This window comes from Heterocephalus glaber, unplaced genomic scaffold (assembly GCF_053883595.1).
Source record: "Heterocephalus glaber isolate CG9 unplaced genomic scaffold, H.glaber_assembly_v1.0 deba00001497, whole genome shotgun sequence".
Classification (NCBI taxonomy): Eukaryota; Metazoa; Chordata; class Mammalia; order Rodentia; family Bathyergidae; genus Heterocephalus; species Heterocephalus glaber.
Window position 1 is genome coordinate 69,487,281 of NW_028258320.1, and position 14,597 is coordinate 69,501,877.

General features: G+C 39.3%; 1 protein-coding gene across 3 annotated transcripts in view; it reads left to right on the forward strand.

Moving 5' to 3' along the window:
* Positions 1–9,728: 9,728 nt before the first annotated feature.
* Ablim1 (actin binding LIM protein 1) overlaps positions 9,729–14,597 on the forward strand; it is a 295,966-nt gene continuing 291,097 nt past the window's right edge. For 2 of the 3 annotated variants that reach the window (XM_087185683.1, XM_087185686.1), the window contains exon 1: positions 9,729–9,917. In XM_087185683.1, the coding sequence (XP_087041809.1) occupies positions 9,905–9,917 (13 nt within the window). In that variant the 5' untranslated portion in view covers positions 9,729–9,904. The remainder of the gene's footprint in view (positions 9,918–14,597) is intronic. The other variant, XM_087185680.1, reaches the window with a different exon arrangement.

Sequence of the window (14,597 nt, forward strand, 5' to 3'; positions counted from 1 at the left end):
GAAGAGATCCCACCTGTTGATTGTTTGTGCTAGTTCACGGGCAACTGAGGTTTTGTTCATAAAATCTTTTCCTACACCGATGTCTTCAAGGGTTCTACCTAACCTCTGTTCCAACTGGTTCAGAGTTTCTATTTTAATGTTTAGATCTTTAATCCATTTTGATTTTAGTTTAGTGCATGGTGAGAGATATAGGTCTAGTTTTAATCTTTGTCAAGTTGAAGCCCAATTTATCCAGCACCATTTATTAAAGAGGCTATCTTTCCTCCAGTGAGGGTGTTTGGCTCCTTTATTGAAGATGAGATGGCTGAGTGTGTCTGGCATTGTTTCTGCATCTTCTAATCTGTTCCACTGGTCCTCAGGTCTGTTTCTTTGCCAGAACCATGCTGTTTTTATCACAGTAGCTTTGTAGTATAGTTGCAGGTTGGGGATTGTGATACCCCCCTGCCATGTCTCTGTTACCTAGAATTGCTTTTGCTATTCTGGGTCTCTTCTTGTTTCAAATGAATTTTTGGATTGTTTTCTCGAGGTTCCTGAAGTATGCTGCTGGGATCTCAATTGGAATTGCATTAAATCTATATAGCAGTTTTGGAAGTATGGCCATTTTCACTATATTAATCCTTCCTACCCAGGAGCAGGGGATGTCTGTCCATTTTCTGATATCATCTTCAATCTCTCTTTTCACAGTGCCATAGTTTTCAGAGAAGAGGTCTTTGATTTCTTTCATTAGGATGATTCCTAGGTATTTCAGTTTTTTGGATGCTATTGTGAAAGGAATTATTTGCCCTATTTCTCTCTCAGTGACTCTATCATTGGTGTAGAGGAATGCTATTGATTTTTGTGTGTTGACCTTGTAACCAGTTACTTGACTGAATTTGGTTATTAAGTCTAGGAGACTTTTGGTGGAGTTCTTGGGGTCTTCTATATAGAGTATCATGTCATCTGCAAATAATGACAATTTGACTTCTTCATTACCTATCTTTATTCCTTTTATTTCTTTCTCTTGTCTAATTGCCATGGCTAATGTTTCCAGAACTATATTGAACAAGAGTGGTGATAGTGGACATCCTTGTCTTGTTCCTGATTTTAGTGTGAAGGATTTCAGTTTTTGACCATTTAGTATGATATTGGCTGTTGGTTTTTCATAGATGGCTTCTATCAGTTTGAGGTAGAGACCATCTATTCCAATTTTTTGTAGGGTTTTTAATCCTAAATGCATGTTGGATTTTGTCAAATGCTTTTTCTGCATCTATGGAGATAATCATATGATTTTTGTCCTTGGCTCTATTGATATAGTGTATTACATTGATTGATTTTCATATATTGAACCATCCCTGCATCCCTGGGATGAATCCCACTTGATCAGGGTGTATGATCTTCTTGATGATCTTCTGCATTCTGTTCATTAGTGAGATTGGCCTATAGTTCTCTTTTTCAGTTGGGTCTTTCTCTGCTTTGGGGATCAAGGTGAGGCTTCTTTCCAGGAATGAATTTGGGAGTATTGCTTCCCTTTCAATTTCATTGACGAGTTTAAACAGCAGTGGCAGTAGTTCCTCTCTAAATGTCTTGTAGAATTCAGCAGTGAAGCCATCAGGGCCCGGGCTTTTCTTAGGTGATAAGTTTTTAATTACATTTTCAATTTCATTGGTTGATATTGGGTTGTTCAGAATTTTTAGGTCTTCTTCATTCAACTTTGGTAATTCATATGTATCTAGGAATCTGTCCATTTCTTCTGTGTTGTCCATCTTATTGGCGTATAGGTTCTGGAAGTAGGTATTGATGATCCTCTGGATTTCTGCTGGGTCTGTTGTCATTTCACCCTTTTCATTCCTAATTGCATGGATTTGGGCCTTTTCTTTCCTTTTTCTGACAAGGTTGGCTAAAGGTTTGTCAATTTTGTTGATTCTTTCGAAGAACCAACTCTTGGCTTCATTGATTTTTTTGTATCGTTCTCTTAGTCTCCATTGCATTGATTTCTCCTCTGATCTTTATAATTTCCTCCCTTGTATGAGCTTTGGGTTTGTCCTGCTCTTCTTTTTCTAGAAGCTTGAGGTTCAGCATCAGGTTGTTTAATTGGACTCATTCTGTTTTCCTAATATGCATATTCACTGCTATGAATTTCCTTCATAAGACAGCTTTCATTGTGTCCCATAGATTCCGATATGTTGTATTGTCATTGTCATTTAATTGAAGGAACTGTCTGATTTCTTCTTTAATTTCCTCTGTGACCCATTGGTTATTCAGAAGTGTGTTGTTCAATTTCCACGTGTTTATGAAATTTTTTGAGTTTCTTTTGCTATGGATCTCCAATTTCATCGCACTATGGTCTGATAATGTACAGGGGATAACTTCAATTCCTTTGCACTTACTTAAACATGTTCTATGTGTGAGTATGTGGTCTGTTTTGGAGAATGACCCATGTGCAGCTGAGAAGAATGTGTATTCTGATTTTGTGGGGTGGAAGACTCTGGAAACATCTGTTAAGTTCATTTGTTCAAGAGTTCGATTGAGTTCTAGTATTTCATTACTTATTTTTAGTCTAGTTGATCTATCTATTTGTGACAGTAGGGTGTTGAGGTCCCCCACTACAATTGTATTAGTGCATATATGACTTTTCATGTCCATTAGTATTTGTTTTATATAGTTGGGTGCACTAGTGTTTGGTGCATAGATATTTATGATTGTCATCTCTTCCTCTTGGATTCTTCCCTTTACAAGGATGTAGTGTCCCTCTTTGTCTCTCTTAATCAGTGTTGGTTTGAAATCTACTTGATCTGCCAAGAGGATAGCTGCTCCTGCTTTTTTTTGGGTTCCTGTCGCATGCAGAATTGTTTTCCACCCTTTAATCTTGAGTCTATGAGTTTCCTTTTGAATTAAGTGTGTTTCTTGTATGCAGCATATTGTTGGATTTTGTTTCTTGACCCATTGTGCCAGTCTATTTCTTTTGATTGGTGAATTGAGACCATTAACATTGATGGTTATAACTGAAACGTATTGGCTTGTCATTGCCATGACTTTTTCTTTTTGCTGGGTTCTCCCCCTTTACATTTAATTTCTTGTCATGCCAGATGGGTTCATTGTGCTTTGCTTCCTGGGGTTGTGATCCTCAATGTCTGTCCCTAGGATATTGTGTAAAATTCTTTGGAGTGCTGGTTTGGTATTCACGAAGTTCCTGAGGTGCTCTTTGTCATGAAAGTATCTTATTTCTCCATCCATTTTGAAAGATAGTTTTGCAGGGTACATCAATGTGGGTTGGAGGCTGTTTTCTTTTAGGGCTTGGAATATGTCACTCCAAGCTCTTCTTGCCTTGATGGTTTGTGTTGAGAAGTCTGCTGTGATTCTGATGGGCTTTCCTTTGTATGTGATTTGTTTCTTATCTCTGACTGCTTGGAGAACTTTGTTCTTCTGTTGTGTTTCTGGAATCTTACCAATTATATGCCTGTGTGTAGATTTTTTTTGATCAAGGCTATTTGGAGTCCTATATGCCTCACTTATCTGTATGTCAAGCTCTTTTCCCCTGCTTGGGAAGTTTTCTGCCATTATTTCTGTGAAGAGATTTTTTATGTCATCTGCACTCTCTCCTATTTCTTCATTGAGCCCAATCAGTCTTATGTTATTCTTTTGTGCATCATCTAGCACCTGCTGGATTGATTTCTCATGTTTCCTTATAATTTTGAAGCAATTTTTCTTTTCCTGGTCACTAATTGCAATCTTATCTTCTATATCTGAAATTCTGTCCTCACATTGGCTCATTCTTCTGTGTAGACTTTCAGTGGAGTTTTTCATGTCCTGGAAATCTATTTGCATCTGTTTTATGGATTCCATTTGTTTCTTATTTTGGGATTCCATCATGTTCCTGAGTTCCTCTCTAGATTTATTAATCATGTCTTGCACTAGGGGCACAATTTCTCCTGTTATCTGAGAAATTCTTTCTGATTTCATTTTTTCCAGATCCCCTTTTGTTGCCAATTCAGTGGGTCCAAGTGGTTGAGTATCAGAGTGTTCCATCTCATTTCCCTTTGGGGTTGCTGTAGGTGATCTGGAAGTCTGGTTTTGAGACTTATTTACGTGTTTAGAATCCTTTTAATATGTGAATATAGTTAACATATTTGAACATTATTATCTGCTAGTTGTTTGTCATTCTGTTTTAATGATCACTGTTTTTAAACTTTTTAATTTTATTTTGTTGGGTACCAGGGATCGAACTCGGGACCTTGAGCTTGCGAGGCAGGCACCAGAACTGCTGAGCTAATTCCCCGGCCCCTCTTTAACTTTTTCATACGTTGTTCTCCTGTTTCTTGATATTTTTAGCAGTTTTTGATTGGATGCCTAGCAGTGTAATCACTATTGAGTCTTAGACTTGGTTTTCTTCTTTTATTGTTGTCTCCTGATCTAGTAGGCAATGAAGTTCTTCATGGATCAGTTTGATCTTTTCAAGGGCCCTTTAAAGCTTTGTAGGGTGGGTCCAGTGTTTCCATTGTCTTCTGGTTTGCTTTGTTCGCCTAAGAAGTCTGTAATGTCCTTCGAGGCTGTTTCTCATTGCTTTTTAGTTCTATCTTTAGTCTTGTTCATTTTCAATACAAGTGTCTAGGTCTAGATTTCTTCTCATTCATTCTACTTTGTATATATTATATTTTCTTTATATATTGAAACATGCAATATTCTCAGCTGGTTTTCCTTCAAATATTGCCTTTTCTCTTTTTAAATTCTTAGAATTTATTGTTACACACGAAGGCTCATCCCATCTTCCACCTATCTTAATGTCTGTTTTGTGTTATCCATTTTCTAATATTTCAGAACTACATTCCTAGTAACTTTTTAATATCTAGCTTTCATTTCACTATTACTGTCTTTGGTTCTAACTATTTTTGTTTTATCTATTCATTGAATCTTTTAATTTTAACAGCATTTTAAACTTTTCTTTGCTTCTTTTTGAAATTTACATGTTCTTTTCTGGGGGAGGGGTACTTTCGAGATTGAGTCTTGCTCTGTAGCTGGTCGAGCTGGCTGTGCAGCCCAGCCTGGCCTTGAACTCACAATCCTCATGCCTCAGCCACCAAGTGCTGCTACCACAGGTGTGTGCCACTATGCCATGCCATTTTGCGTCCCTATTGTCTCGTTTTTGTGATATATATCATTTATTACTTATGTATTTTTTTTTTTTTTTGGTACCAGGGATCGAACTCGGGTCCTTGTGCTTGCGCAGCAGGCAGTGAAACCACTGAGCTAAATCCCCGGCCCACTATTACTTATGTATTTTATCTCTTATATTTGTTATATGAGAGTTATACTATCTAAAATACTTCGTATTTATTTCTGCTATCTCCATCTTGTATATTGTCTGAGCGCTTATCTACTGGTTTGGCTTCCCTATTGCCTATTAGATAAGTATTATAAAAATATTTGATGAGAAATTATTAAGTAGCTCAGTCTGCTTTTATTCTCCTTGAAGTTATGCAGATAGTAGAACTATTCTCATCTACTCATGAAAGTTTAGGTTAAGAAAGAGAAGTGATGGTAAGTCAACAGCTAAAAAACTGGATAGGAGAATGAATCAATCAATATTCAGTCTTCTAAAAAAATCAAAAAGGGCAGAAAGCACAAATAATTACACTAACTTCCTTCCATGTGAAGTTGAAAAAATATTTTTGGCAAGAGTACAAAAAGTCTTTATCTTTTACCAGACACTGAATGGAATGTTTTTACACAAATTCCTCTTTACATTTTATAATGTAAACTACACTTTATCTCCTAGCCTTAAAAAGTAGCATTTAATATTTCTCTAAAATTAGGCAAACAATATCACTCACAATAGCATCAAGACAATTAAATACTGGGGCTGGGGATTTAGCTCAGTGGTTCTGGCGCCTTCCTTGCAAGCACAAGGTCCCGAGTTCGATCCCTGGTACAAAAAAAACAACAACAAGAAAAAGAAAATTAAATACTTAGGAATTAACCTAACCGAGGAAGTGAAAGACCTCTACAACAAAAACTATAGTACACTGAAAAAGGAAATTGAAGAGAACATCAGAGAATGAAAAGTGACTGGATAGGCAGAAATATAGTAAAAGACTAATATCTAGAATATATAAAGAGCTCAAGAAAACTAACCCCCCCAAAATAAAAGACCCAATCACAAAATGAGCAACTGACATAAATAGATACTTCTCAGAAGACGAAGCACAGATGGCAGTTAATACCTGAAAAAATACTTAACATCACTGGCTATTCGAGAAATGCAAATTAAAACAACACTGAGATTCCATCTTACTCCAGAAAGAATGGCTGTCATCAAGAAACCAAATTATGGTGAGGTTGAGGAGGAAAAAGGAAGGAGCCCCCCTACAATGTTGGTGGGAATGTAAACTAGTACAACCACGGTGGAAATTAGTATGGAGATTCTTCAAAAAGCTAAAACTAGAAATTCCATTTGACCCAGATATTCTCCTTATAGATCTCTTTTCAGAAGTGTTAGAAGCATCATATTACAGAGATCCATGCATACTCATGTTTATACCAACATAATTCATAATAGCCAAATCTTGGAAGTAGCTTGTATGTCCATCAACAAATGAATGGATAATGAAAATGTGGTATTTATACACAATGGAGTACTACTCTGTCATAAAGAAGTGTAAATTTGAGTCATTTTTAGGAAAATGGATGCATTTTGAGACCATAATGTTAGTGAAATAAATTAGACACACAAGCTTAAATATTTCATGATTTCTCTTATATGAGAAACCCAAAGTATAAATAAATCAAAGAGCAGATAGATAATAGGAAACAGAGAGAAAGGTTTTTCTCAAATAGGAAAGAGACCAAGAGGTGGAGGAAGAGGATAGAGGAGGAAGAAAGGATGTAAAAATTTAAGATGTGTAATGTACCCGTACAAACTCCCCATCGAACGAATATGATCATTATGTACTGAAAATACGTACTAATAAAAATAAAAATGAAGGAAGATATCTCTCCGAAAATTCTTTCCACTTTGCATGCAGTTCATTGCTGCAGTGATTTCTAATGTATTCTCAGTTATTTCAGATGAGACATTTATTATAAGCTTCAAGCTACTCTCAAGAACTTGGTTTCTGATGAAGAATTAGGTTTAGTTATCTAAGATGTAGACAGAGATTCTGGAATGATATAATTGACTCTAAAGGGGCATTTCAGAGCATCATAACCCTAAAATGTAATCTAGTCATGCGTATTTTAAAATCTGAACCAATACTTAACCCAAGGAAGACTAACTCTAAATTTTTAGGAAAACCTTTTTGTTTTAAACAAAAAGTGATCTTTGATAACAAACTTACCATTTTCTAAACCTGTCAGTTGGATGAGGTATGAGTAGAGTTGTCCTTCAGTGTTAGAAGGACTGGTCCAGGACCACTGCAGTGGATGCTCAAGTCTCTTATATAAAGTGGCATAGTATTTGCGTGTAACCTATACATCCTCTCCCATATAGTTTAAATTACCTCTCAATTACTTACACTACCTAATACAATGTAAACACAATGTAAATAGTTGTTATACTGGATTATATAGGAAATAATGGCAAGAAAAAAAGTTCATAACACATTCAGATACAATTATTTTATTTGACTATTTTTCCACCATAGTTGGTTGAACCCGCAGATACGGATCCTGAAGAGATGGAGAGGGCTGACTATACTTTCTGTGTGCCAAAACACAACAAAGTGCCTTAGTTGGTGTCAGGTGCCTTGTTTATGTTTAGCAGTATATTTTATAATTATCTGTGCAGTCTATTATGAGCAGTCCATTATCTTAATGACAAGAGTAAAATCTGTTGTACTGTATCAGCACCTCTGGGATGAGGTTGTAAGAATCAGAACTATTATGGCAGGTGGAAAAAAGAACTGAATATTAATTATAAGATAAAGGTAGAAAGACACAATTCTGGACTTCCTTCTGTCCCACTATGGTGTCTGGTACATACTTCTGTAACAAAGTCAATTCAATAAGACCAGTCGAGTACCTCATTTCAAGGAGCTTCCAGTCACTAGAGGAGACAGGAAACATACAACAAAATCATTAAATAGCAACATGAAGCAGTTATGCAATAAGCAGGTGTATGTTAAGTACAAATAGGTAGTTCTGAAAATACTGCTACAGAAGTTGAGAGAACGGGGTCAGTGTGGGTTAAAGTGGGTGAAGAACGTTTTGTGAGGAGATGGTATATGAGTTCATTGGAGCAGAGAGGAGGGCATTTGCAAAGAATAATGAGAATGAACAAAGGCAGGGCAGCAGAAGACCTGTGACATTACTGAGAAACAGAAGGCAAAGTAGCCCATGTGGTGTTTGCTTAGTGGAGTAGACAAGATGACCCTGGAGAGATAGGAGAGCATAGATCATAGAGGACCCTAAAATTTCAGTAGATTGTAGCTCTGTGTGAACATGAATCAAGTCTGTCTTGTTCATTATTGTAGCATAGTACCTGCCATAGAGACTGGCACCTAACATATATGCAATAAAATTTTGTTGGATGAATTCATGACTTGAAGATATTTTGAAATGTTGAGTGTGTATCTGGAGATCAGTAGGGACCCACTGGAGATGTTGGAGTATGCAGATGTCATGTTATAAACAGGAAACTTTACAAGGTCATGGGCAGAAGAAAGTGGATGGGGTGAAGGCTGGATGGGAGGCAGAGCAGCTAGTCTATTCCTGTGACCGTTAGTTGGGTAAGAATGGCCAATAGTGAACCAAGGAGAGTGGGAAAGAAGAATTGCTTTGAGATGTAAGCAATTTGATTGTGATTTTTTTTGCCTAAAAGACAGTGAAAGGGATGTTTTTAAAGGTAAACAATGGGCTGATTTTAGTAATTGGCATTTGAGAATTTCTTTTTTCATTACCTATTTTTCCTAGTATTTCCTTTCCCACATGTTCATTTAAAGCTTGGGATTTCGTCAATGATGCTCAATTCTCCAGCAGTTATTTTCCCAGAAGAACTATGCTCGCCTATCCTTTGAGCATTTCTGAATCGTCAGACTTGTTATACAATTCTCACCATTTCAGGAGAGATTTGGGAAGTGCTTACGCAGAAAATAACCAGCCTGTCTGCTTGCGAATGTGTGCAGGGGAGCGAGCCAGTGTGAGAGCACATCTTTCAATTTAGAACTTGGGGACAGGTGGGTTTTGTTATGTTGACAACCAGCATCAAATTCGAGTTGCTAAACCTCCAGGGCAGTAGGAGATTTTTCTTCTTTTTCTCGTTTTACCTGACGTCTAGAAAGCGTGCATTTGTTTCCAGAGCTCGCCTCCCTCTCCAGCCCAGCCCAGCCCTGTCCTATACTTCAGAGTTGGTGCAACAAATCAGGTTGACCCGGGTGGGGGCCCTGCGTCCGGAGCTTACTCCAGGTGGCTGTCCCGCCGCATCGCACCCCGCCCTCGAGCTTTCCTGCAGCCAGGTTGGCGCCCCGCAGAGGTCTGCCCACGCCTTCCGTCCACCAGGGCCAAGCCCCTTTCGGCCAAGGGCATCACTTAGAGCAGGGTCGCAACAGCTCTCTCGCCTTCCTTCTCCGGAACTAAAGCAGGAAGCCAACGAGCCTTTAAGAACAGCAACATTATTTTCAGCAAGAACTCACCCGGGGGGAGCGGCACAGATCGCTCACACGCCCCACCTCGCTCGGGGACAGAGCTCCGCCCGGCGCCGCGGCGGGGGAGGCGGGCGCCGCCCAGCGGGCCGGGAGCTGTCAGCGCGGCCGCGCCCCGCTCCGGGCCGCCGCGTTCCCGCCCGCCGGCCCAGGTGTCCTGCGGGACGCGTCCGCGCGCGAGCCCGAGGCGCCGGGGCCAGCGGGCGCGCGGGGCCGGAGTGTGTTTCGCGGAGATTTCCCTGAACCTACGCCCTGAGGCTTCTCTTCTTCCTTCGGCTCCGGCTGCCTGAGCCATGTCCACCAGAGGTAAGTGCGGATCAGGCGGGCGCGGCTGCGGACCCTGGCCCGGAGCGGGGTGCACCTGGGCGGGCCCGGGCAGGTGCGGGAGGGCGAGGGGCTGCCGCAGCCGCACCGGCCCCAACCAGCCTGAAACTTTGGCGGCAGATCCCGGGTCTCGGCAGCTCGCTGGAGAGGAAGCCTTCGCCCTTGACCTTGGTCCCCGGATGTGGGCGAACCCTGCGGGCCAAGGTCGGTGCCCAGCCCACCTGCACCTGCTGCTCTTCGGTGCTGGAAGGGCGTGGGGGATGGGCTGGGGAGCTGTGGAAGAGCTGGCCGAGAGGGAGGAAGAGGTATTTTTTTCCTCCTTTCTTGTTACCATTTTGCAGCTTGGTTATGGAAAGAATCCAGGGCTTGATGCAGCAAGATTTAAAGCTGCAGTGCTTATACTCCATGAAACAAAAAAGTAAATTCCCTACTTGTAACCCACCCCTTGCATTAATTTCCCTCCCCCTCCCCACTTTTAAAATTTTTATTTTCTCGGAGTGAAACAATTACTGCAGGTGAACTGGGCAGAAGAAAAACAAATTAGAATTGCTTTTCAGGCAAGAGTGAAGGGAATGCATTTCTTGCCATCTGGAGCCAGCAGCGATGCTGGGGAGAGCAAGGTAGTCATAGCTCAATGGCTGCTGCTATGAGTGAAATATTAAAGAGATCAAGTCATCGTGCAGCTAGCAAGCAATTAAAACGAAGTGACTTGGTTGCTTTGCCATAAGCATTTAAGGCAAATATTGATTATTTTTAGAAAGTGTATTTGCAGAGCAATAAGCACACTCCCTTTGAAACCCTACAGCAACTTGTAAGAGGAGTTGCAGAGTTTTTTGTTCTTTTCTTTTTTAATCTGAAGCCTAAACTCTGCTTTTGGAGGGGACTTTAGGAATTTAATAACATGGGCTGGATAATTAAGCACTGCTTTTCAGGGTTCATCCTGGGGATTATAATGAATAATCTCTGTCCGGCATGTTTTAATTTCTTTTTAAGCAATCTGATCTTTGTTGATTGTTATGGCGATGTAGTTGGTCGGTTCCACATCTGCAAATCAGGTGGGAAGGGCTGGGTGGAGTGACAGAATTTATGTTGTAGAGAGTAGGCTGCAGAGGTGACAGGAGGCCCTGAGAGATGACATACCTAATCATGTCTAATAATTAGTGTCTATTAGAGGAAGCAAAGAGGACAAGAGAGAGATGAGTATAAGACATTTGTGAGTATGAATGGGATCTTCAGACTCAGGGACTCCGGGTGTACAGTCTCTGAACTGTGTTCTAAGATGAGGCTTTTGGTCCGGACCTTCACCCTAAGTTCCAAGGAACAGGTGGAGAAGACTATCTCTTATAAATGGTAGTACTCTCAAGGTCAGAGTCCACCTCCAGATTCTGTTTAGACCACTAAAATCCATTGAAACAGAGCCTTGCACCCTGTAGGAGCCAAGAGACCACTGGGGACGTTGGTCCCTCTTAGAAAGCATCAAGTCCATTAGGTGATGCCATTGGTTTCACTTAGTCTCTGACTCCTCCCATCGCAGGTCTCTGTGGTTCATCTGGGGATGTGGGGTGAAAGTGGCCCACTGATTCCCAGAGGCGTAAGCCCTGGATTTCGACTGGCTTTCTCAGCTGTTTTTTCCGGAACCTAGTTTCATGCAGGATGATTTAGACTTAGAGACATTTCCCTCAGCTGTCCTGTTTCCCTTTCAAATCCATGTTGATAATGTTGAATTTAGCCGTTTAATCTTGCAGGAGGGTAAGACATAATACTAAATATTAATTATTCTATGCTTATCCTACATCACACACTTTACATGTATTATATATCTTAATCCTCACAGTAATCCAAATAAGTGGATACTGTCATTGTCTCCCTATTTCACAAATGGAGGAACTGAGATCTTGAGAGATTATGTAACTTGCCTCAGCTTAAATAGTGTCAGGTTCTGATTTCTACGTAAATCTATTTGATTTTGACAAGTCTTGTATTATTACCTCTATTACTAGTCTTTTGCTATAGACAGCAAGATCATGGACTTGCTAAGAATTGAGAGAAAATGTCCATGGAAATTAAGGAAGTAGCCTAGATAAATAACTTGGAAGTCCCAGCACACTTAGGAACTTCTTCATGGGCCCTGAGTGATGACAAAATGGAGGGAACAAGACTCCTACTGATTTTGGATGTTGTTGATTTGATTTTCCTATTCTGTTCCTCCAATGTCCATTTTAAGGACCATAACTTCCTAGATATTGTCAAAGACTGAGGATTTTTCTTGTATCTTTGTGAAGTACTTTCATTTATATGAAATTGGAAAAAACAATTCTACATAATTAACAGAATACTTATTAGAGTAGCTGCTGAATTAAGCTTATCTGGAAAAATGTCTATTTTGTCACTTTTTTTTTTTTATAAAACATGTCAATGCTGAGTTTCACTATGTTTTTTTCAGTTCCATATCTGCTGTCATTTCTACTCCTGAAAATAGAGATTAAACGTGCAGGATCAAAAAATTAATGTGTCTACTTAATTGTGCAACTTATAAGTAGGAAGGTCTTTAGTCCCTGGGAAAGATAAATCCCACTGATATAAAAAATGATCTCTGCTTTCTAATATCTAGGCTTGTAGGTTATGGTAGCGACAGAACTTTTTACAAATTGGAAACACCAAAATCAGATTAATCTCATAAGAAAATAAGCATCATTAAATTTTTTTAGAGAAAATATATTATTCACTAATCTACTCTTTAAAGTATAGAGTACTAAAATTCAATTTACTATTCAAATTAACAATACAATGTGATCTTTAATTCCATGATAGGATGAAGTAAAACCATCCCATCTATGGTCACCTCAAATATTCTCATCAAGGATTTTAAACTTGGTAGTGTAGTTTTATCACTAGAGACCTAAATGGATCTGTCACATCTTGAGTTTTGAGTTGCCAGCTACAGGGAATTGTAACACATAGAACAGAGTGCCCATACCCACGGAAAATTGTCTAGGCAGTCTTTTAAAAATGAGATTATCAGGCCTTATTCCAGGTCAATGGATCATAAAAATCTGAAGGGACAGCCCCCAAATCCATGTATGTAAAAAGCTTTTCAGGTGATTCTAAGGATCATTAGGTCCCCAAATTTCAGGAACATAAGAGTCATCTGGAGAATTTATCAAACATATATCAGTCTAGACTTTGTGTTTGAGATACCAAATTAGAATATTCAGGATAGGCTGAGAATATGAATATTCCATAGGCTGGAGTTGATTCTTGTGTATGGAAAGAATTAGGAGCCATTGAGTTAGAGCCTGTTTCTTCCAGTGTGGAGTCTGGATCATCCAGCAAGTTTTAAAAAAAATAACTTTCAAGTTATGAAAGTAATTATTAAAATATATTAATATATTGATATAATAAAATGATATAAACATATATATGGGACAAACTAAAATATTTAAATCATAAAGTATATTTAAAATTCAAACATAATAGAAGTATATAAAGTTAAATAAGAAAACTTCCTAGCTTTACTCTTGTTATGATTTGAATCGAGGGTGTTTCCCAAAGGTCTCGTATGCTCATTAGCGGGGCTTTTGGAAGGTGATTAAATCATGGAAATGATACAGCAGACTACAGGTGGAAGGGTATATCTCCCCCCCTTGCTCCTCCCTTCTCTCTCTGCTTCCTGACCACCATGATGTGAGCAGCTCTCTTCTATCCAAGCCCTTCCACCATGCCATTTCTGTATTTAAATCTGCTGAACATGGACTGAAACCATAAGCCAAAATAAACCTCTTCTTTAAGTTCTGGGCGTCGGTATTTGTTCCAGTAACAAGGAAAGTGACCAAGACAACGCTCTACCAATGTAGGTCTTTCCAGACAGTTTTCTACTTGGTTAACTTTTGGTTCAATTCAATAAATGTTAAATACCTATCCCAGCAATACATATGGCAGGTAACAAACACTGCAAAGAAAGAGATCACTCCATGAGCATACTAGCTTTTTAGGAGCTTAGTCTTGAGAGGAAAGGGGTAGGGGTGTGTGTGTGTGTGTGTGTGTGTGTGTGTGTGTGTGTATAGATTCCATTGCGCTGACAGAGGACTTTAAAGCTTGTACACTCCGGAAATATTAGATCAGTCTTTCCATCTTTGCTTTCTAAAACTTCTACAAAACTGGAAGCAACCTGTGTGTTCATCCACAGGCAAATGTGTGATTAAACTATGTGTGATTATAGAATGAACTATGCATGGAGCCATTAGAAAGGATGAGTTAGATCCGTAGGCACGGGTCTGGACAGATGGCCGTGAAACCTTGCTAAGTGAAAAGAGAAAGTTTTAGAATAAAGTGGAAGTAATATGTGATCCCGGCTTTGTAAACTGAGAATAACCTCTATAGGTGCGTGTGTATGTATGTGCTGTGAGCACAGATAAAAATCGTAGATCAGTGTACACCAACCATTTATAAATGGCTACCTCAAAGGCAAGGGTTGGGAGGGAAAATAGCTGGCTTTTCTTTGAATATATCTTTGTTTAGTAGCAAGTATGTATAGCGTTATTAGAGAGAAAAGTCCAATCAAAGAAAAATATTCACTTTATCCTAATTCTTTTATCTCATTTATTTAAGTCAAGGACATCAGGTTTTCATTTATTCATTCAATGAACATGTATTGAACACCTG